Source organism: Ciconia boyciana, chromosome 27 (assembly GCF_034638445.1).
Source record: "Ciconia boyciana chromosome 27, ASM3463844v1, whole genome shotgun sequence".
Lineage (NCBI taxonomy): Eukaryota > Metazoa > Chordata > Aves > Ciconiiformes > Ciconiidae > Ciconia > Ciconia boyciana.
The window spans coordinates 3,094,801-3,115,000 of NC_132960.1; the positions used below are offsets into that span (position 1 = coordinate 3,094,801).

At 69.1% G+C, this 20,200-nt stretch overlaps 1 protein-coding gene across 1 annotated transcript; it reads right to left on the reverse strand.

Annotated features, from left to right (window-relative positions):
- Positions 1 to 1,801: 1,801 nt before the first annotated feature.
- Positions 1,802 to 19,774, reverse strand: KIF5A (kinesin family member 5A). The gene is made up of 28 exons (XM_072847221.1): positions 19,143 to 19,774; positions 16,647 to 16,734; positions 16,113 to 16,186; positions 15,917 to 16,021; positions 15,773 to 15,821; positions 15,417 to 15,472; positions 15,235 to 15,322; positions 14,434 to 14,558; positions 13,932 to 14,036; positions 13,678 to 13,826; positions 12,755 to 12,903; positions 12,465 to 12,673; positions 12,140 to 12,208; positions 11,252 to 11,458; positions 9,695 to 9,841; positions 8,592 to 8,780; positions 7,941 to 8,058; positions 7,391 to 7,458; positions 6,540 to 6,649; positions 6,084 to 6,185; positions 5,544 to 5,604; positions 5,399 to 5,470; positions 4,856 to 4,960; positions 3,394 to 3,610; positions 2,531 to 2,657; positions 2,101 to 2,170; positions 1,969 to 1,996; positions 1,802 to 1,896 (listed from the first exon to the last, which is right to left on the reverse strand). The coding sequence occupies exons 1-27, from the start codon at positions 19,269 to 19,271 to the stop codon at positions 1,988 to 1,990; spliced, it is 2,997 nt and encodes a 998-aa protein (XP_072703322.1). The 5' UTR covers positions 19,272 to 19,774; the 3' UTR covers positions 1,802 to 1,896; positions 1,969 to 1,987.
- Between the last annotated feature and the right edge of the window lie 426 nt (positions 19,775 to 20,200).

Genomic DNA, 20,200 nt, shown 5'->3' on the forward strand with positions numbered 1-20,200 from the left:
GGTGCTATGTGTTGACTATAAGGGTGCCATGTGTTATCTATAGGGGTGCCGTGTGTTGGCTATAGGGGTGCCGTGTGTTATCTATAGGGGTACCGTGTGTTATCTATAGGGGTGCCGTGTGTTGACTATAGGGGTGCCGTGTGTTATCTATAGGGGTACTGTGTGTTATCTATAGGGGTACCATGTGTTATCTATAGGGGTGCCGTGTGTTGACTATAGGGGTGCCGTGTGTTATCTATAGGGGTACTGTGTGTTATCTATAGGGGTGCCGTGTGTTATCTATAGGGGTGCCGTGTGTTGGCTATAGGGGTACCGTGTGTTATCTATAGGGGTGCCGTGTGTTGGCTATAGGGGTACCGTGTGTTATCTATAGGGGTGCCGTGTGCCAGACAGGGCCTGCTCCAGCTGGGGAAACTGAGGCTGCAGCGGCGGTGCAGGGTGGCCCCGCACCCCCCATTCCCCCAGTTCCCCCTGCACCCCCAGTTCCGCCCAGTTCCCCCCAGTCCCCCCTGCACCCCCAGTTCCCCCTGCACCCCCAGTTCCCCCCAGTCCCCCCGGTCCCCCCTGCACCCCCAGTCCCCCAGTTCCCCCAGTCCCCCAGTCCCCCCAGTTCCCCTGCACCCCCAGTTCCCCCCAGTCCCCCCAGTTCCCCCTGCACCCCCAGTTCCGCCCAGTTCCCCCCAGTCCCCCCTGCACCCCCAGTTCCCCCCAGTCCCCCCAGTTCTCCCTGCACCCCCAGTTCCGCCCAGTTCCCCCAGTCCCCCTGCACCCCAGTTCCCCCAGTCCCCCTGCACCCCCAGTTCCCCCAGTCCCCCCAGTTCCCCCAGTCTCCTCTCCGCATCTCCGGCCTTTATTGAGCCGCCCGGGGCGGGACATGCAGCGCTGGGGCTGAGCGGGGGCTGGGTCATGAGGAACCCCCACGCGTGGGGGGCGGGGAGGGGCACAGCAGGTCCCGGGGAGGGGGAGGGGGCACAGCCGAGGTGCCAAGCGAGGGGACGCGGGGGGTGGGTGTGCAAGGGGGGCTGCCCCCACTTGGGGGGCTGGGGACGGGGGCGGGGGGGCCCAGACATTCCTCCAGGTATCGGCTTAAGGCATCTCGAAGCGGACCCCGGGCAGCACCCCCAGCCCCGGCCGGGCCCCCCGAGGAGGGGGGCGGGGTCTGGGGGGGGGGTCCTGGGGGGGCAGGCAGCCCCCCCGCCGTGGGGCAGGACGGGGTGAGCGTGGCGGCGAGCACACAGGAGACGGAGGTGACACCGGGACAGGGGAGCGGAGACGGGGCCGACGGGACCTGGGGGGGGACACGCAGCATTGGGGGACACGGCCCCTCCCCCCCCGTGGGGGTCTCCGAGGGATGTGGGGGACCCCAGACCCTGCAGGGCTCTGGGTGGGGGTGTCCAGGGGAGTTGGGGACCCACGGGGTATGGGGGCACCCAAGGGATTGGTCTGGGGGGTGCAAGGGTCTTCGGGGCACCCAAGGGATGGGGGTCTGGGAGTGGGGGGATGGAGGGATTTGGGGGCACCCAAGGGATGGGGGGTCTGGGGGAGATGGGGGATCCCCAAGGGATGCGGGGGTCCCTGGGGGATGCTGGGTGACCTCAAGGGGACACACACACGTGAGATTTGGGGACCCAAGAGATACGGGGGCACCCGAGGGATACGAGGGGGCACATGGGATTTGGGGTCCCAAGGGGATGGGGGGGGCTCAAGGGATGCAGGGGGAACCCAAAGCACACGGGGTGGGGGTGGGGCGATGTGGGAGTCCCCGGGGGCACCTGAGGAATGGGGTGGGGGGGTCCCCAGTACCTGGCGGGGGGGCATTAGCTGGCTGCTGTCTCCTGGCGCAGGGGGAAGAGCTTGGATTGCTCCTCGGCCTCGCAGGCGCAGGACAGGTCGCTCCTGGGGGGGACACGGGGGTCAGCCCGGGCCCCGTCCCCCCCGGCCCCCCCCGGCCCCCCCGGCCCCCCTTACCTGTTATCATTGATGTCTGTCACGTTCCCTGCAAGAAAGAGCAGCAGCTCCAGGGGGGTTATGGGGACACCCCCCCCCGCCATGCCCCCATCCCATAACTGGGGACTCCCCCTCCCCCCAGGGCCCCCTCACCGTTATCCACGTTGAGCTGCTGGTAGGTGTCCGGGGGCTGCTGGAGAGCGTGGTGGGGCCGCTGGCAAAGCTGGGGGGGGCACGCGAGGATGGGGGGGACACGGACACACGGACACACACGGGGACATGGGGACAGAGCCCTTGAGACTCCCAGGGCACTGCTGGCCCCGGGGGGGGGAACACGGACCCCATGCCCTGCACCCCTCCATCCCCCCAGAAGCCCTGGGCCCAGACCCCTCCCTGCCCCCGCAGCCCCTGTGCCCCCTCCTCGGCCCTGCACCCCCATACCCTCCCCCAGCCCCCTCCCCCAGCCTGTCCCTGCACCCCCATGCCCCCGCCCTCCTCCCAGCATCCCCCATGCCCCCTGCCCCAGTCCCCGCACCCCCAGTGCCCCCCTGCCCTGCCCAGCCCCCCGTGCCCCCCCACTCACAGGCCCTGGGGGCTGGGGCTGGGGCCGGGCAGGGGCCCCCCCCCCGGGTACCCCTGGAAGAGGCTGTTGGTGTAGCTGAGGCCGGTGGGTGACGCCGCTGGCACCTGCCCGGGCCGCACCGGCTTGGCTGGGGGGGACGGGGGGGCTGAGGGGCGCTGGCTGGCACCCGGCACCCCGGGGTCTCCCGGGGTGCCCCCCCCACCCCCCCCGGTTCTGTGCCACGCCCCGGGCCAGGCTGCCCTGCCCCTGTGCACCCCAGGGGGTGCCAGGCCCCGCACCCCCGTGCACCCCCTGCACCCCAGAGCGTGCCAGGCGCCTGCGCCCACCCAGCACCCCATGTGCCCATTCCTGCCCTGCACCCCCTGCACCCCCTGCACCCCAGGTGTCCGTGCCCACCTTGCACCCCATGTGCTTGTTCCCCTCTGCACCCCTTGCACCCCAGGCACCGCCCCGCACCCCATGCACCCCCAGTCCCTCCGCCCGCCCTGCACCCCGGGCACCCCACGCATCCCCCCGCACCCCGTGCACCCATGTCCTTGTTCCCCCCTGCACCCCCTGCACCCCAGCTTCTTGTCCCCCCCCCGCACCCCCAGTCCCTCCGCCCGCCCCGCACCCCATGCACCCCCGCACTCCATGCACCCCCAGTCCCTCCGCCCGCCCTGCCCCCGGCCACCCCCGCCCTCCCTGCACCCCAGGTTCTTGTCCCCCCCCCGCACCCCCAGTCCCTCCGCCCGCCCTGCCCCGGGCACCCCCCGCACCCCGTGCACCCCAGGTTCTTGTCCCCCCCGCACCCCCAGTCCCTCCGCCCGCCCTGCCCCCGGGCACCGCCCCCGGCCGCTCGCTCCCGGTTGCCCCCCCCGTACCGATGTGGGCGCTGTGGGCGCGCCGGGCCGCCCCGCGAGCGCGCACGGCCTCCCGGATCCGCTCCACCTCCTGCTGGTACCGGCGCTTGTCCAGGCGCGCCCCCTCCTTGGCCTCCCTCAGCGCGCCCTCCAGGGCCTGCACTCGCCCAGCCGTAGCCCGCAGGCGTTTCTCCAGCTTCGGAAGCTCGCAGCGCAGATCTGCATTGTCACGGACCAGCTGCGCGGCCGCGTCAGCCCCGCGCCCACCCGCGCCCACCCGCGCCCACCCGGCACCGGGCGTCCACGGGCACCGGGGCGCCCGCCCGCACCCGGCACCCACCGGCGCCCGGCAGCCCCCCCGCAACGGGCAAGCAGGGCACCCGCCCGCAACGGGCACTCGTCAGCACCCAGCGCCCGTCAGCACTGGGCACCCGCCCGCAACGGGCACCCAGCGGCACCAGCACCCGTCGGCACCGGGGCACCCGCTGGCACCAAAGCGCCCACCCGCACCGAGCACCCACCGGCACCGGGGCACCCACCGGCACCGGGGCACCCACCGGCACCCAGCACCCACCGGCACCGGGGCACCCACCGGCACCCGCACCCACCAGCACCGGGGCACCCACCGGCACCCGCGCCCACCGGCACCGGGGCACCCACCGGCACCCGCACCCACACACCAGCCGCTGCACCGGCAGCCCCACCAGCACCCGGCCCGGCCCTGGGCACGGCGCTGGGCACCCAGCAGCGCCCAGCACTGGCTACAGGCGGCCCCAGGGTGCCTTGTAGCACCCATCCAGGCCGCCCTCACCCCCCCAGCAGTGCCTCGGGGGGGTCCCAGCCCCCCAGCCCCCCAGCAGTGCCTCGGGGGGGGTCCCAGCCCCCCGCGGTGCCGCCGTGGCCACATGCAGCAGTGAGGCCGTGACCGCAAAGCTGGGGGGCAGGCAGTGAGCTGGGGGGGGGGGGGCCCACAGCCAGGCGGGGGGGGCAGCAGGCAGGGGCAGGCAGGAGAGTGCTGGAGGTCAGGGCAGTGCCCCCCCCACCCCCCCGCAAAACTGGGGAGGGCACCAGGTGGCTGGGGCAGAGGGGACTTGAGGGGGGTCTATCCCCCTGCCCCCCATCCATCCTCCCCGGGGGGGGGGGGGGAGTGGGGGACCCCCCCATGCGTGTCCTGCCCGTGTGTGTGTGTGCGGGGGGATTGGGGGGGGTCGCGGTACCTTGGACACCCAGAGATCCAGCTAGGGAGGAGGCAGCGAAGGGGGGGGCAACAGAGTGGGCATCAGCGTGTGCCCCCCCCCAGCCACGCCACCCCATGGGGGACCCCCAGGATGGAGCGGGGCGCCGGGGGGGAGGGGATGCCAGGGCGGGGGGGCACTGGGAAAGCAAGGGGGAAGCTTGCAGTATAGGGGGGCTGGAGGGGCCCTGGGGTGGGGTGATGGGGTGGGGGTCCCCCCTTTTGCCCCCCCTCGCCCCCCCCGCCCACCTGTTTGTGAACCTTTGTAAGCTGCTCCAGGTTGTTCTCAAGAAAGGAAATCTTCTGCTTCTGGGAGTGCAGCCCCCCGCTGTCCTCAGGCTCCAGCTCTGCGCTCTGCGGGGGCGGGGGGGCGTGGAGGGACCCCCAACCCGGCACGGCACCCCCCAACCCAGGTTGGCACCCTTAACCCGGGCTGGGACCCCCCAACCTGCGCCAGGGCCCCCCATGATGCCCAGGCTGGGACCCCCACAGCCCACCTGGGACCCCCAACCATGCCCAGGCTGGGATCCCCCCCACCTGGGATGAGACCCCCCCATCTGCAATGGGACCCCCACACCCAGGCTGGGACCCCCCCACCTGGGCCGGGACCCCCAGTCCAGGCTTGGACATCCCCCCCAGGCCAGGCCCCCCTCCCCTTCCCCCCAACACCCCTCTCCCTCCCCTCACAGCCCTCCCTTCCCCCCAGCTCTGACCCCACTCTCTCCCCTTACCCCACTTTTGGCTCCTGCCCCCCCATTTTACCCCCCTTCCCCCCATTTCGCCCCCCCTCACTTTCTTGACTCGAATCGTGACGTCTTGAACAAACAGCTTGCGCAGGTTGTGGAGGGTCTGGAGTTCACGGGCCTTGGGGGGACCAGGGGTGAGGGGGTGCACGGTGGCCCCCAGACCCCCCCAGCCCCCCAGCCCCCCCACCTACCACGGTCTCCTCCAGCCCCTTGAGGTCCTGCTTGGACTGCTCGTGGCGCTCATAGAGAAATCTGGGGGAGATGGGGGGTCACCCCAAATTTGGGGGGGTTGGAGGGGCTCAGGGAGGCACAAGGATGCTGCGGGGGTGCTGAGGGCTCCTTGGAGGGGCCTCAGGGGTCTTTCTGGGGGGCCTGGGGCTGAGAGGGGACCCCAAGGTGGTGCAGGGTCTTGAGGGCTGTCCCCATGGGGTGGGGGTCCTGGTAATGTTGGGGGTCCTGAGGGGATCCCCAAGGCTCCTGGGGGTGCTGGGAGTCCCAGAGCTTCTGCAGGTGGTGCAGGGTCCTGGGGGTGTCCCCATGGGGTGGGGTCCCAGTGACGTTGGGGGTCCCAGGGGTGATGGGGGGGGTCCTGGAGGTGTCACGGGGAACATCTCTGGGGGGGTCCCAGGACTCCTGGGCGTGGAGGGGGATGCTGTGGCTCTGGGGGTCCCAGGGGTGTCAGTGGGGGGTTTGGGGTCCGGGGGACCCCCGGGGCTGTGGGGGGGTCTCACGTGAGCTCCTGCAGCCGGGCGGCCTTGGCCCGCTCCTCGCCCCGCAGCGCCTCGTGCTCCGCGCGCAGCTTCTCCAGCTCCAGCTCCAGCTTCTGGTTCAGGCTGCGGACGGACGGACGGACGGGTGGTCAGGGGGACGGACAGACGGACGGATGGGTGGGTGGGTGGGGGGACGGACGGACGGACCCACGGGGGGACAGTCTCTGCCCCCCCCCCCATCCGGCCAGGGATGAGTCCAGGGAAGGGATGGGGAGAGGGACGGGGCTGGGCTGGGGGCTGGGGGCATCCGGGCTCGGGGACGGGGACAGGGCCAAGGTCGGGGCTGGGGACAGGGATGGGGTCAGGGTTAGGGCTGGGGACGGGGTCAAGGATGGGGCTGGGGACGGGGTCAGGACTGGGGATGGAGATGGGGTCGGGGTGGGGGCCAGGGATGGGGCCGGGGCCGGGGCCACTCACTCCCGCAGCTCGTCGATGGTTTTCTGCCTCTCGTTGACCTCGTCCCGCAGCCGGGCCAGCTGCTTGTGCTGGGCCTCCCGCTGGCTCTCCAGCTGCAGCTCCAGCGCCTTCTGCGCCCACCGCCCTCAGCCCCGGGGACGGGACCCCCCAGCACCCCCGGGCCCCAACACCTCCCGGGGACCCCCAGCACCTCCCAGGGACCCCCAGCACACCGGAGACCCCAACACCTCCCGGGGACCCCCAGCACCCCAACATCTCCCAGGGACCCCCAGCACACTGGAGACCCCAACAGCTCCCGGGGACCCCCAGCACCCCAACAGCTCCCGGGGACCCCCAGCACCTCCCAGGGACCCCCAGCACACCGGAGACCCCAACACCTCCCGGGGACCCCCAGCACCTCCCAGGGACCCCCAGCACACCGGAGACCCCAACACCTCCCGGGGACCCCCAGCACCTCCCAGGGACCCCCAGCACCCCAACACCTCCCAGGGACCTCCAGCACACCAGAGACCCCAACACCTCCTGGGGACCCCCAGCACCCCAACACCTCCTGGGGACCCCCAGCACCCCTGGGACCCCAACATCTCCCGGGCACCCCCAGCATCCTCCAGCACCTCCCAGGGACCCCCAACATGCTCCAAACTCCCCAGGGCCCTGTGGACACCCAGCAGCCCCCAGCATCCCCGGGACCCCCAGCATCGCCCAGCACCCCTCCAGCCTCCCCAGCACCCCAGGGACCCGCACCCCGCCTCTGGGACATCCCACATGGCATAAGGCCCCCCTTTGGGCCTCCTACACCCTTTGGGGACCCTGGACGCCCCCAGCACCTTGTCCCCCCAGGACCCTCTCACCTTGACCTCGTCGGTGTCCTGGGTCTCATCCTGCTCCCGCTCCTTCCGGGCCACCCCCTGCGCCGTCTCTGTGGGCCGGAGCTCGTGTTGGGGGCAATGAGCCAGGGACCCCCTCCAGCCCCTTGAGTCCCACTGTGACCCCCCAGGCCCCTGAGCCCCTCCAGACCCCCAGGCCATGCCCCCTCAGCCCCCCAAGCCCCCACCATGACCCCCAGCCCCCCAACTCTGCCATGTCGCCCAGCCCCCTGACCCCCCCAGCCCCCCAGCCTCCCTAGTGCCACTGTGCCCTCAGCCTCCCAAGGCCCCCAGTCCCCCATGTCCTCCAGCCCCACTCTCACCCCCCAGCCCCCTATACCCCCCAGCTCCCCGAGCCCCCCATGCCCCCAGCCCTCTGACTGCTGCCGTGCCCCCAGCCCCCTGTGACCCCCCACACCTCTGTGCCCCCAGCCACCCTGAGCCCCACCATGCCTCCCAGCCCCCAAGTGCTGCTGTGCCCTCAGCCCCCTGAGGCCCCCAGCCCCCCAGCCCCCTGAGCCCCCAGGCCCCGCACCCTGGGCCTGCAGCCGGGCCAGCTCCTCGCTCAGGGCGTCGTACGACTCCTCCAGGTGCCGCTTCTTCAGCTCCACCGTCTGCATGTACTCCGTCAGCGAGCGGATCTTCGCCTCGTGCTGCGGGACCAGCCTCAGCCACTGCCCCCCGGCTGGGGGCACGCGGCCACCACCCCCCGCCATCCCCAGGGCCACTCCGTCAGCGAACCCTGGGGTCACCAAACCCCAGGGACACCAAACCCCAGGCCACCAAGCCCCAGGGTCACCATACTCCAGGGCCACCAAACCCTGGGGTCACAAAATCCCAGGGCCACCAAACCATGGGGCCACCAAAACCTAGGGCCACTGAACCATGGTGTCACCACACCCCAGGGTCACCACACCCTGGGAACACCAAACTCTGGGCACACCAAACCCTGGTACCACCAAACCCTGGGGCCACCAAACTCCCAAGTCACCAAACCCTGAGGCCACAAAATCCCGGGTCCACCAAACCCCAGGGTCACCAAGCCTCAGGGCCACCAATGCCCGGGGCCACTAAGCCCTGGGGTCACCAAACTCTGCGGTCACCATGGCAGTGGCATCACTCATGTGAGGTGCCCGGCGGTGGCAGCCCCAGGGTTTGTCCCCGCCCGTCCCCGTCCCCAGCCCACCTGGGAGATGAGGAGCTGGCAGGAGGAGAGCTCGCGCCCGGTCACCTCCATCTTGCGGTGGCACTCCACCTGCAGGTTCTCCAGCTGCCGGCACCGCTTCACCACCGACTTCACCTCCGACTTGATCTTGCTGATGTAGAGCCGGGCGACGGTGAACTCCTCCTCGATGGCCCCGCTCACCTCCACCGGCTGGGCACGGGCACGGCACGTGGGTCAGCACGGCACGGGCACGGTGTGGCATAGTATGGCGTGGCATGGCGTGGGCACAGCGTGGCATGGGCATGTACCACACATGGGTATGGCACAGCATGGGCGCAGCATGCACGTGGGAATGGCACAGCGCGCGGGTCAGCATGGCAAGGGCATGGGCACAGCACGGCACAGTATGGCACGGGTGTGGCACGGCATGAGTATGGCACACACATGGGTCTGGCATGGCATGGGCGCGGCACAGCGGAGCACGGCACGGCGTGGGTATAGCACAGCATGGCCGTGGCATGGCGTGGCATGGGCACATACCACACATGGATATAGCATGGCATGGGTACGGCATGCATGTGGGTATGGCACGGCACACCGGTCAGCACAGCACAGGCATGGCACAGTGTGGGTATGGCACACACATGGGTATGGCATGGCATGGCATGCTCATGGCATGGCACAGCACACATGGGTATGGCACGGCACACAGGTCAGCATGGCAGGGCACAGGCGTGGCACAGCACGGGTATGGCACGCACATGGGTATGACATGGCATGGGCACTGCGGATGCACAGCATGGCATGGGCATGGCGTGGCACGGCACACACATGGGTATGGCACACACATGGCACAGCATGGGCATGGCACACACATGGGCATGGCACACGCATGGGTATGGCACAGTATGGGTATGGCACAGTATGGGCATGGCACAGTATGGGCATGGCACGCCACGGTCATGGCATGGGCACATCCCACACACGGGGCCAGCATGGTGTGGCATGGCACGGGCATGGCACGGGCATGTCACAGGCATGTCACACACATGGGTACAGCATGGCACGGCACGGGCACGGCATGCACCCATGGGTGCAGCCTGGCAGGGGTGCCCCCCCCTCACCAGCTTGATCTCGCCGTTGCCCACGATGAGGCTGAACTCGCTCAGGTCCTTCATCAGCCCGTTGAGCACCTCGGCCGCCCGCTTGCGCTGCTGCCCCCCCAGCTCCCGCACCCGCTGCAGCTCCGTCTCCAGCGACAGCGTCGTCGCCTGCAGGCACAGCGCGGCCTGGCACCCCGGCACCCCCTGCCCTGGCACCCCCATCACCCCCCCCCGGCACCCCTGGCACCGCCTGGCACCCTCGGCACCCCCTGCCCCGGCAGCCCTGGCACCCCCCCTCGACACCCCCAGCACCCACCCCTGGAACCCCCACCCCCTGCCCTGGCACCCCCAGCACCCCGCCCCCACCCCTGTACCCCCGGCCCCCACCCTGGCACCCTAAGATCCCACCCGCTCCACCCATGGGGTGCTGCTCTTGGTCCCCCGGGAACACCCAGTCTGGCATCCCAGTTTAAGGAGAGAGTCTCCCAGTTTGGGGCCTGGTTTGGGGGCGGGGTGTCCCTCTTTGGGGTCCGGTTTGGGGGGTGGGGACATCCCTTTTTGGGGTCTGGTTTAGGGAGGGGGTTCCCCCTCTTTGGGGTCTGTTTGGAGGGGTTCCCCTCATTGGGGTCCAGCTTGGGGGGTGGGGGGGTCCCCTCTTTGGGGTCTAGTTTGGGGTTTAGGGGGCTCCCAGGTCTGAGGCTCCTGTTTTGGGGGATCCCTGGCCCAGAGCATCCCAGTTTGGGTCTGGTTTGGACCTGGGGGTCACAACTGTCAGATCCCCGTGTGGTCCCAGGGCCCTGGTGTGGGGGTCCCAGTTTGGAGGGGCCCTGGCTCTGGGGACCCCAGCTGGGGTGCTGGTGGGGGTCCCAGCTGATTCCTGGTCCGGGTCCCATTTGCCAGTCAAGGTTCCCAGTGGGGTCCCGGTGGGACACTGAGGGTCACCAGTAGGTTTCCCAGTGGGGTTCCCAGTTGATGAGCCACTTTGGGGATCCCAGTAGAGATCCCAGCTGGGCTGGCAACTGGGGTTCCCAGTATGGTCTCAGTGGGCTTCCCAGTTGAGGAGCAAGTTTGGGGTTCCCAATGGGGTCCACTGGGGATCCCAGTAGGGATCCCAGTTGGGTGCCCATTGGGGTTCCCAGTAGGGTCCTAGCGTGGTTCCCAGTTGAGGAGTCAGTTTGGCGATTCCAGTGGGGTCTAATGGGGATCCCAGTAGAGATCCCAGTTAGGCTTGGTAGAGATCCCAGTTGGGCTAGCAATTGGGGTTCCCAGTAAGGTCCCAGTGGGGTTCCCAGTTGAGGAGCCAGTTTGGGGATCCCAGTGGGGGTCTCGGTAGGGATCCTGGCTGGGGTAGCAACTGGGGTTCCCAGTAGGGATCCCAGCTGGGTGCCCAGGGGGGTTCCCAGTAGGGTCCCAGTGGGGTTTCCAGTTAAGGAGCCACTTTGATGTTCCCAGTGGGGTCTAGTGGGGTTCCCAGTAGGGATCCCAGTTGGGTGCCCATCACGGTTCCCAGTAGGGTCCCATTGGGAATCCCAGTTGGGTGCCTGCTGGGGGTCCCAGCCAGGGGTCCCGGGGGGTCACCTCGGTGCGGGCCAGCTCATCGGCCAGCCGGCGGTTGTGGCGGCCAGTGTCCTCGGCCTCCTGTGCCTTGCGGTCGTAGCTGCGCGCCAGCTCCTCCAGTGCCGCCAGCACCTCGGCCACCTCGGCACGGGCTGCCCCGTGCTCGGCACGCAGAGCCGCCAGCTCCCGCCGCGCCGCCTCCCCGCCCCCCCGTGCTGCTGCCAGCACCTGGGGGGCCCAGAAGGGTCCAGGGGGTCACGGTGGGGGTCCCAGGGGGTCCCAGGGATCAGGGTGGAGGGATCCAGAGGGGTCCCAGAGGGGTTCCAGCAGGGTCAGGTTGGGGGGTCCCAGGGGCTCAGGTTGGGGGGTCCAGGGGGTCAGGGTGGGGGTCCCAGAGTGGTCCTAAGGCTCAGGGTTCAGGTCCCAGAGGGGTCCCAGGAGTCATAGCGGGGGTCCCAGAGGGGTCCCAAGGGGTCAAGGGTGGGGGTCTCAGAGGGGTTCCAAGGGGTCAGGGTGGGGGTCCCAGCAGGATCCAGGAGGTCAGGGTCCCAAGGGGGTCCAGGGGGTCAGGGTGAGGGTCCCAGAGTAGTCCCAGGGGTCAGGGTGCAGGTCCTAGAGCGGCCCCGGGGGCTCAGCATGGTGGGGTCCCAGGGTTGAGGGTAAGGGTCCCAGAGGGGTCCAGGGGGTCAGGGTGGGGGTCCCAGGGGTCACAGTGGGGGTCTCAGAGAGGTTCCAACAGGGTCACATTGGGGGGTCCCAGGGGCTCAGGGTGGAGGGGTCCAAGTGGATCCCAGCGGACCTGGGTGGGGACCCAGAGGGATCAGTCTGGGGTCCCAGCAGGGTGAGGTTACGGGGTCAGACAGAGATGGGGGGACATGGGGACTGGGGGGGCAGGGGTGGGCCCCTCACCTCCTCCTGGTCCAGCATCTGTTGCTTGAGCTTCTCCATGATTTGGCTCTGCTGGTTGATCTCGTCGTCCTGGGGGAGGATGGGAAGGTCCGTGCTGGCCAGCCCCGAGGGGCTGCGGGTGGCAGGGGGGTCTCGGGGGGGGTCCTGGAGGCTGCTAGGAGGTCCCGGGGGCCCTGGGGTGCTGAGGGTCCTGGGGGATGCTGGGGCGACTGGGAGGTCCCCAAGGGTCCTGGGGAGTCTCAGGGGCCTTGGGGGCTCCCGGCAGGTCTAGAAGGCTCTTTGGGGGTCCCCAGGGGACCCGGGGAGGGGTCTGGGAGGTCCCCACCTTGTCATCCAGCTGCTTGTAGAGCTTGCGGATCTCCTCCTCGTACTTGCGGCGCTCCTCGTCGGAGATGTGGATGACGATGGAGGAGCTGTTGTCGTTGAGGGGGGTCTCGCTGGCGGGTTCCGTCCCTGTCCCCTCGCCCGTCCCCTCACCCGTCCCGGCCTCTGGCTCGGCCCCACTTAGCTGCTCCGTCTCAGGCACGGCCTCCCCTGGGGACACGGCCTCAGTTTCCCCAGCCAGCACCTGGGGGGGGATGGGGTCCCCTCCCGGACGCCAGGGTCCCCCCTCACCGCTCCGCCAGCGGCTCAGCTCGGCCTCCAGCTTCCCGATGGTCTCCTTCAGCGCCTTGTTCTTCTCCTTCTCCTTCTCATACTTCTTCTTCCACTGCTCAGCCGTCAGCTCCAGGTTCACTGACGCCGTGTTCTTGATGGTCTTGGCCCTGGATGGAGGGGGGGGCCCTCAACAGGGACCCCCCCTGCTTCCCCTTTCCAGGCAGCATCCCCCAGGGACCCCCCCCGAGATGCCCACCACAGCGACCCCCATCTCAGGGTCCACCTTCCCCCCACCCCCCTCCCAGGTCTGGGGACCCCCGATGCAGCCCCCTTCCCCCCCCCCGGGGGTGTGGGGGTGCAGCTGGGATGCAACGGCTGTGAAGGGTGCAGTTGGAGTGCATGGGGTGCTGACAGAGCGCAGCTGGGGTGCAATGGGTGCTTGGGGTACACTTGAGGTCCAAGGGGTCCATGGGGTGCAGTTGGGGTGCAATGGGTGCTCTTGGGGTGAAGTTGGAGTGCAAGGAGCCCATGGGGTGCACTTGGGACACAAGAGGTGCGTGGGGTGCTGTTGGGGTGCAGTTGGGTTGCAATGGGGACGTGGGGTGCAGTTGGGGTGCAACGGGTGCATGCGGTGAAGCTGGGGTGCATGGAGTGCTGTTGGGGTGCAGTTGGGGTGCAACAGGTGCATGGAGTGCGATTTGGGTGAAGCTGGGGTGCAATGGGTGCATGGGGTGAAGTTGGGGTGCGATGGGTACTGTTGAGGTGCAGTTGGGTTGCAATGGCTGCATGGGGTGCAGCTGGGGTGCAGTTGGGAGACAGCGGGTGCATGGGGTGCAGTTGGGGTGCAATGGGTGCATAGGGTGCTGTTGGAGTGCAGTTGGGGTGCAGTTGGGCGCAGAGGGGTGCAGGGGCACCCCAACACCCCCGGCCCCCTCCCCTACCTCTGCCCGAACATGAGGGTGGACTTGGTCTCGGCGTCATTGTAGCTGGAGGGGGAGCAGCAGATGAACATGGTGGTGCGGCAGTTCCCCCCCAGCGAGTCCTGCAGGATCCGCGTCATCTTGCTGTCCCGGTAGGGCACGTAGGCCTTCTGCGGGGGGGCACAGGGCTCAGCAGGGTCCCCCCCCAGCCCCAGGCTCCCTGGGGCAGAGCGGGCGGGCGGGGGCCTGGCGGGGGGGGACACATGGGCTCTCACCGTGCCCTCGGCCAGGGCCGAGATGACGTTGCCCAGCGCCGACAGCGACTTGTTGATGTTCTTGGCCTCGTCCAGCACGGCCCCCTCAGCCCCCGTCTTGCTGACCTGTGGGGCCGGGCAGCTCAGAGACCCCCATGGGGCCACCCCTACCCCAGGGACCTCCACCCCAGGGACAGCCCCAGCCCAGGAACCCCCCCAAGACCCCCAAACCCAAGGATGCCACCAGCCAGTAGACCCCCAGAGACCCCCAATCCAGAGACTGTTCATCCAGAGACCCCCACCCCAGCCTGAAGACCCCTAACCCCAATGTCCCACAGCTCACAGACCACCCCCCGCAAGGTCCCCAGCCTCCCAATGCCCCCCTTGGGGACATCCTCCACCCAAGTTCCCCCAGAGACTCCCCAATCCCACATACCCCAGCCCAGGGCCCCCAAAGACCCCCACCCCAGAATCCCCGCAGCCCAAGCCCCCCAGCGTCCCTCAGTGCTGGGGTCCCCCCAACCTTCTCGCTCCCGGCCAGGTCGACCAGGTAGAGCTTCCCGCTGAGCTTCTGCTCCGTCTCCACGTTCTCCTGCTTGATGTTGATGAGGAAGATGCTGTGGCTGCGGGAGCTGTGCTCGTTCATGTCTGTGGGCACAGGGGGAGGCTGCACACCCGTGCCTCCGGCCCCCCGGGCGCCCCCCCACCCCCACGGGACCCCTGCAGCACCCCACAGTGCCCCAGAGACCCCACAGTGCCCCAGGGGTCCCCCACTGCACTCCAGGGACCCCATGATTCCCCATGGCCTCCATGGTAGCCCAATGACCTCTACAGCAGCCCAGGGACCCCCCAGTGCCCCAGGGACCCCCATGGTGCCCCAATGACTCCTACAGCACCCCAGGGACCCCACAGTACCCCAGGGACCCCCATGGTGCCCCAATGACTCCTACAGCACCCCAGGGACCCCCACAATGCTCCAAGGACCCCATGATGCTGCAGGGACCCCCATGGTGCCCCAAGGACTCCCACAGTGTTCCAGGGATCCCCCAGCACCCTAGGGACCCCTATGGTGCCCCAATGACCCCTACAGCACCCCAGGGACCCTACAACACCCCAGGGATCCCACAATGCCCCAGGGACCCCATGGTACCCCAATGATCCCTACAGCATCCTAGGGACCCCCCGTTGTGCTCCAGAACCCCCCAGCACCCCAGACACCCCACAGTACCCTGCACAGCAGGGACTGGCACCCCATAGCCCCCCACCTCTCTCTGGCCCCCCATCGCCCAGCCCCCGCGTGTCCCCATGTCCCAAGAGCGCTCACTGGTGACAGCCACGTGCCGGTTGGATTTCCCCTCGTCGATCACATCCAGGATCTCCTCGGGGCTGGAGACGAAGCGCTCGGTGCAGCCCTGGGGGTGCGGGGGGGGGGGGTGAGCCCGGGGATCGGCCCCAGCACACCCTCTGGGGTGCCCCACCCAAGGGACCCTCTGAGCTGCTCCTCACCTTGACGTAGGGAACCCGGTTCTTGTCCTCGTGCACCGACAGGTTGGTCTTGGTCACTGGTAGGGGGGGACGTGGGGTGAGGGGGCTGGGGAGGTGGTGACCCCCCAACATGCCCTAGGAGCTCCCAGTGCCATCCAGTGCCTCCCAGTGCTCCCCCATGCCCTTTTACTGACTCCCAGTGCTCCCCAGTACCCATCCAGTGCCTCCCAGTGCTCCCCCATGCCCTTCCACTGACTCCCAGTGCTCCCCAGTACCCATCCAGTGCCTCCCAATGTTCCCCAGTGCCTCCAAGCTCCTCAGTGCCCCCAGTGCATCCCAATACCCACCCAGTATCTCCCAGTGCCTCCTCTACTCACTATCCAGCAGGTCCCGGATCTTGTCCAGATAAATTTCAAAGTAAGAAACCTGGTAGGAGCGAATTGGGGGTGTCATGGTGTGTGTGGGGGTCAGGACTCAACCTCCCAGTCCTCCCAGTGCTCCCAGCCCCTCCCAGTCCCCACCTTGATGTGGAACTCGAGATTCTCGTCCATGGAGTAGATGTGGTTGAAGATGTCCTGGGCAATGCGTGGGATGATGCCCATCTGCTGGGGGTCGTGCAGCTTGCCCTGGGGGGGTGAGGGGGTGATGAGCACCCAGGGGGATGCCAGGGCCCAGGGGGTGCTGAGCCCCCCCCCGAAGCCTCCCCGGCTCCCTCACCTCCATGGTGTGGGTCTTGCCCGATGATGTCTGCCCGTAGGCGAAGATGGTGCCGTTGTACCCAGCCAGCACGTCTATGGGGAGGGGTGGGGTGGGCAGAGCCCCTCAGGGACTCCCAGGAATCCCCGAGGACTCCCAGGACCCCCAGGGACCTCATAGTCTCCCCAAACCCCGAGGGAGTCCCCCAAGACCCCAAGGGCTCCCTGACCCCCCCATGGCAGCTAAGATCACCTCCAAGACCTCCAGCGATGCCCAAGGACCCCTGAGACCCCCCAAAAGACCTCACAGATACCCCCAGAACCCCTGGAGATTGCAGAGACCCCCCCAAAGTCCTGCAGAGACCCCAAGATCTGCTGGACACCCCCAAGGACCCCCTGCGCATCTCCCCCTGCCAGCGTCACCCCACAACCTGCCCCTGTCACCTCCCAGCACCCTCCAACGTCCCCATGGATCTGGGTGTCCCTGGAGGAGGGTCCCTCAGCTAGGACCCCCCCGGGAACGCCCCCAGGCCGCCCCCAAGGCCCCGGCCCTCACCCTTGACGATCTGCATGGCACAGGCGTGGTAGACCTGCTCCTGGGTGGTGTTGGGGGGGAAGACGCGGTCGAAGACATAGGGCTTGCCCTGGAGGGGGGTCATGGGGGTCAGTGGCCAGGAGAGACCCCCACAAGGCGCTGGGGGCTGTGCCAGCCTCAGGGCTCCCCGTGCAGGGCGACCAGTAAGTTCCAGTGAATCCCAGTAAGGGAGGTGGGAGGTTACAGGGGGGCCTCTCACACGGCCCCAATCCCCTCATACACCCCTGCCCCCCAAATCCCATGGACCCCCGTACCTGCGTGCCCTCCTCATACTTCTCCCTACACCATCAGCTTCCGCTTCACTGCAGCCCCCTACGTATAGCCCCTGCCCTCCCACACGCTCCCTCATACACCCTCACCCCCCGCCCCCCATGTAGCCCCTCAGAAAGCCCAAGCCCCCCCCAGGCCACCTGAGGCTCCCCGATGTACCCCATTACCCTCCCAGCCCCCCAGTCACCCCCAGTCCCCATAATCCCCTCAACCCCTTAGGACCCCACACGTCCCCCAGTACCCCCATTTACCACCCCTCCCCCATATACCCCCTATACCCCAGCACCCCATATATGCCCCATACACTCCAGACCCCATACACCCCCTGGCCCCCTAGTATCCACATATACCCCAGACCCCCAATACACTCCCCATGCACCCCCAGAGACTTCACACTCTCCATATACCCTCGGACCCCCATACGGCCTCCTAGACCCCCAGCCCCACGCACTCTCCGTACACCCTCGTAGACCCCCAGAACTCCACAGACTCCCCCGTAACCTCCCCATATACTCCCCATACACCCCCCTAGGCTCACAGTCTCACCATAGAGCTCCATACCCCCCATAGACTCCTCAGCCCCTCCATAGGCCCCCATAGACCCCCATAGATGCCCATAGACCCCTCTGCCCCCCTAGACCCCCATAGAGCCCCATACAGACCCATGCACCCTCATAGATCCACATAGACCCTTCAGTCCCCCATAGACCTCATAGATCTCCAACCCCCACACACATCCCCAGCCCCCCTCCCAGACCAAGAGACCCCCAGCCGCCCCATAGGGCCCCCAGCCCCCCCACTCCCCATACACCTCCATAGTGCCGCAGCCTCACCATACACCCTCATGCGCCCCCATAGACCCCTCAGCCCCCCATAGACCCCCATAGACCATCATAGATCCCCATAGCCTCCCATAGACCCCCATAGACCCCTCAGTCCCCATACACCCGCAGCCCCCATAGACCCCCATACACCCCTCAGCCCCCCAGACCCTCATAAACCCTCATAGTGCCCCGTACACCCCATAGACCCGCAGCCCCCATAGAACCCATAGACCCGCAGCCCCCCGTACACCCCCATACATCCCCAGCCTCCCTACACCCCCATAGACTCCCACAGACCCCCTCCACCCCCGGTCCCCCGTACACCCCTCCCCCGTTCTGCCCCGCCCCCCCCGGCCGGGGGCTGTCCAGGCCCCGGTGCTGAACCGCCGCAGCCACCACGGGGACAGCGGGACACGGGGACAGCCGGACACCACGGGGACAGCGGGACCCGGGGACAGCCGGCGACGCCAGCTCGCCCCCCCGATACTCCCCCCCCGGCCCAGCGCAACCGCCGCAGCACGGCGCAGGCACAACCGCCCCGCCCGCCGACGGCCACGCACCCCCCACGCACAACCCCCACGCACCCTCCCTACGCACCCCCACGCGCAACCGCCCCACGCAGCCCCCGCCGCTCACCCCCGCCGCACAACCGCCCCACGCAACACCCCGCATTGCGCCGGTACAACCACTCAGGGACACAACAACACCCACGGAGCCGGCACAGCCCCCCGCCCTACTGCACCCCGGGGACCCGCTGCACCCCCACCCCAAGGGCCCCCCACCTTCCCCGGGGCCCCCCCTCAGGGCCGGGGTGCCCAGGCCGGGCGAGGCCCTCCGTGCAGGAGAAACCCCCCCCGCCCTATACCCGGCCCCGTGCAAGGGGGGGCGTTATGGGGGGGGCCTTACACTGGGGGCTTGGCTGCGGTCCCTGAGCCCCCCGGCTTCACCGCCCAACAAAGGGCCGGGCCGCAGCGGGGTGTGGGGGAAGGATCTGCGGCAACCCCCGTCCCGGTGCGGCCCTCGGGCCCGATCGTGCCTCCCCGGGGGCCAGGGTGTCTCTGCCCATTGTAAACACCCCCCCCCCCCCCGCACTGGGCCAGACGGGGGGAAACTGGGAGTGCCGGGAACCTTAGACAAGGAGTGGGGGTGGGTAAGGGAGGGAATGGGGGGCAGGGGAAACGCCCTGGGGGGTCTGGGCCCATTTGGGCACCAGAGCTACGGGCCACACCCAGGGCGATCCCCCCCCCAACAGGCTCTGCTACCCCAAGCTGACTGCCACCCCCCCCCGGCCGGGTACACCCCAGCCTGGCTATTCCCCCCCCCCTCCGGCTGTGCCCCCATCCCTGTGCCCCCCCGCACTCACCCCCACCACCACGCTGTCGTCGCCCTGGAAGACGGGCAGGAATTTGTCCCCCCGCAGGATCTCCGCCTGGTTGAGGGGCCGGAACCGGCACAGGACCTTGATGCTGCACTCGGTGCTGGGCTCGGCCATGGCGGGGGGGGGGGCGAGAAGAGTTTGGGGGGGGCCGGAGGGGGGGGCCAAGGGTGCTGCTGGTGCCCAAGGGTGCGGGATGTCACCCGGGGATGCGGGTGGTACCCGAGGATGCTGGGTACGATCTAAGGGTCAAGTGGTACCCAGGGATGCAGGATGCTGCCCGGGGATGCAGGATGGTACCCAGGGATGCCGGGTGGTACCCAGGGGTGCGGGGTGCTGCCCGGGGATGCCGGTGGTACCCGGGGGTGCGGGGTGCCCCCGGGGATGCGGGGTGGTACCCGGGGGTGCGGGGTGCTCCCGGGGATGCAGGGTGCGGAGGGAGGGCGGCGCCGGGCGGGGGATGCTCCGCAGCGCTCCTGCTGCCCGCTGCTCCCGTGACCGCGCTGCTGTCGCCACTGCAGCCCCGGTACCGGGTGATGGGGGGGAGAGGCCGCCCCCCGCACGCACACGCCTCCCCCCACCCGCGTTAAGGTGGAGCTGCCCGCGGCTCTTAAGGTGGACGGAGATGGGGGGGCGGGGGGCGACGCCCGGCCCTGGGAACCGTTCCCCCAAACTGCTGATTCATTGCGGGGGGGGGGGCAGGACCCTGTCCCGGCTGGGGGCGGGGGTCGGCGCAGGGCCAGCCTCCCCTCCCCCCACGCTCAGTTCCCCTCCCCCACGCAGGAAGCCAGCAGTCCTGACTCAGGGCCCCCCCCCCGCGGTGCTGGGGCCGGGCACACTCGTGTCCTTGGTGGGCCTGCCGGGGGTCCAGGCGGGGGCAGGGACGCACAGTCAGGGGGCGCCGCCCCCCTCGTGACCCCCAAAACCACGCAGGGCTGCCTGCACGGAGCTCGCCCCGGGGGCACTCCCAGGGGCGGGAGTGGGCAGCCCCCCCGTGTACCCCAGCCCGTGTGCGCCCATCGTGGGCACCCGCCCGTGCCCCCCTC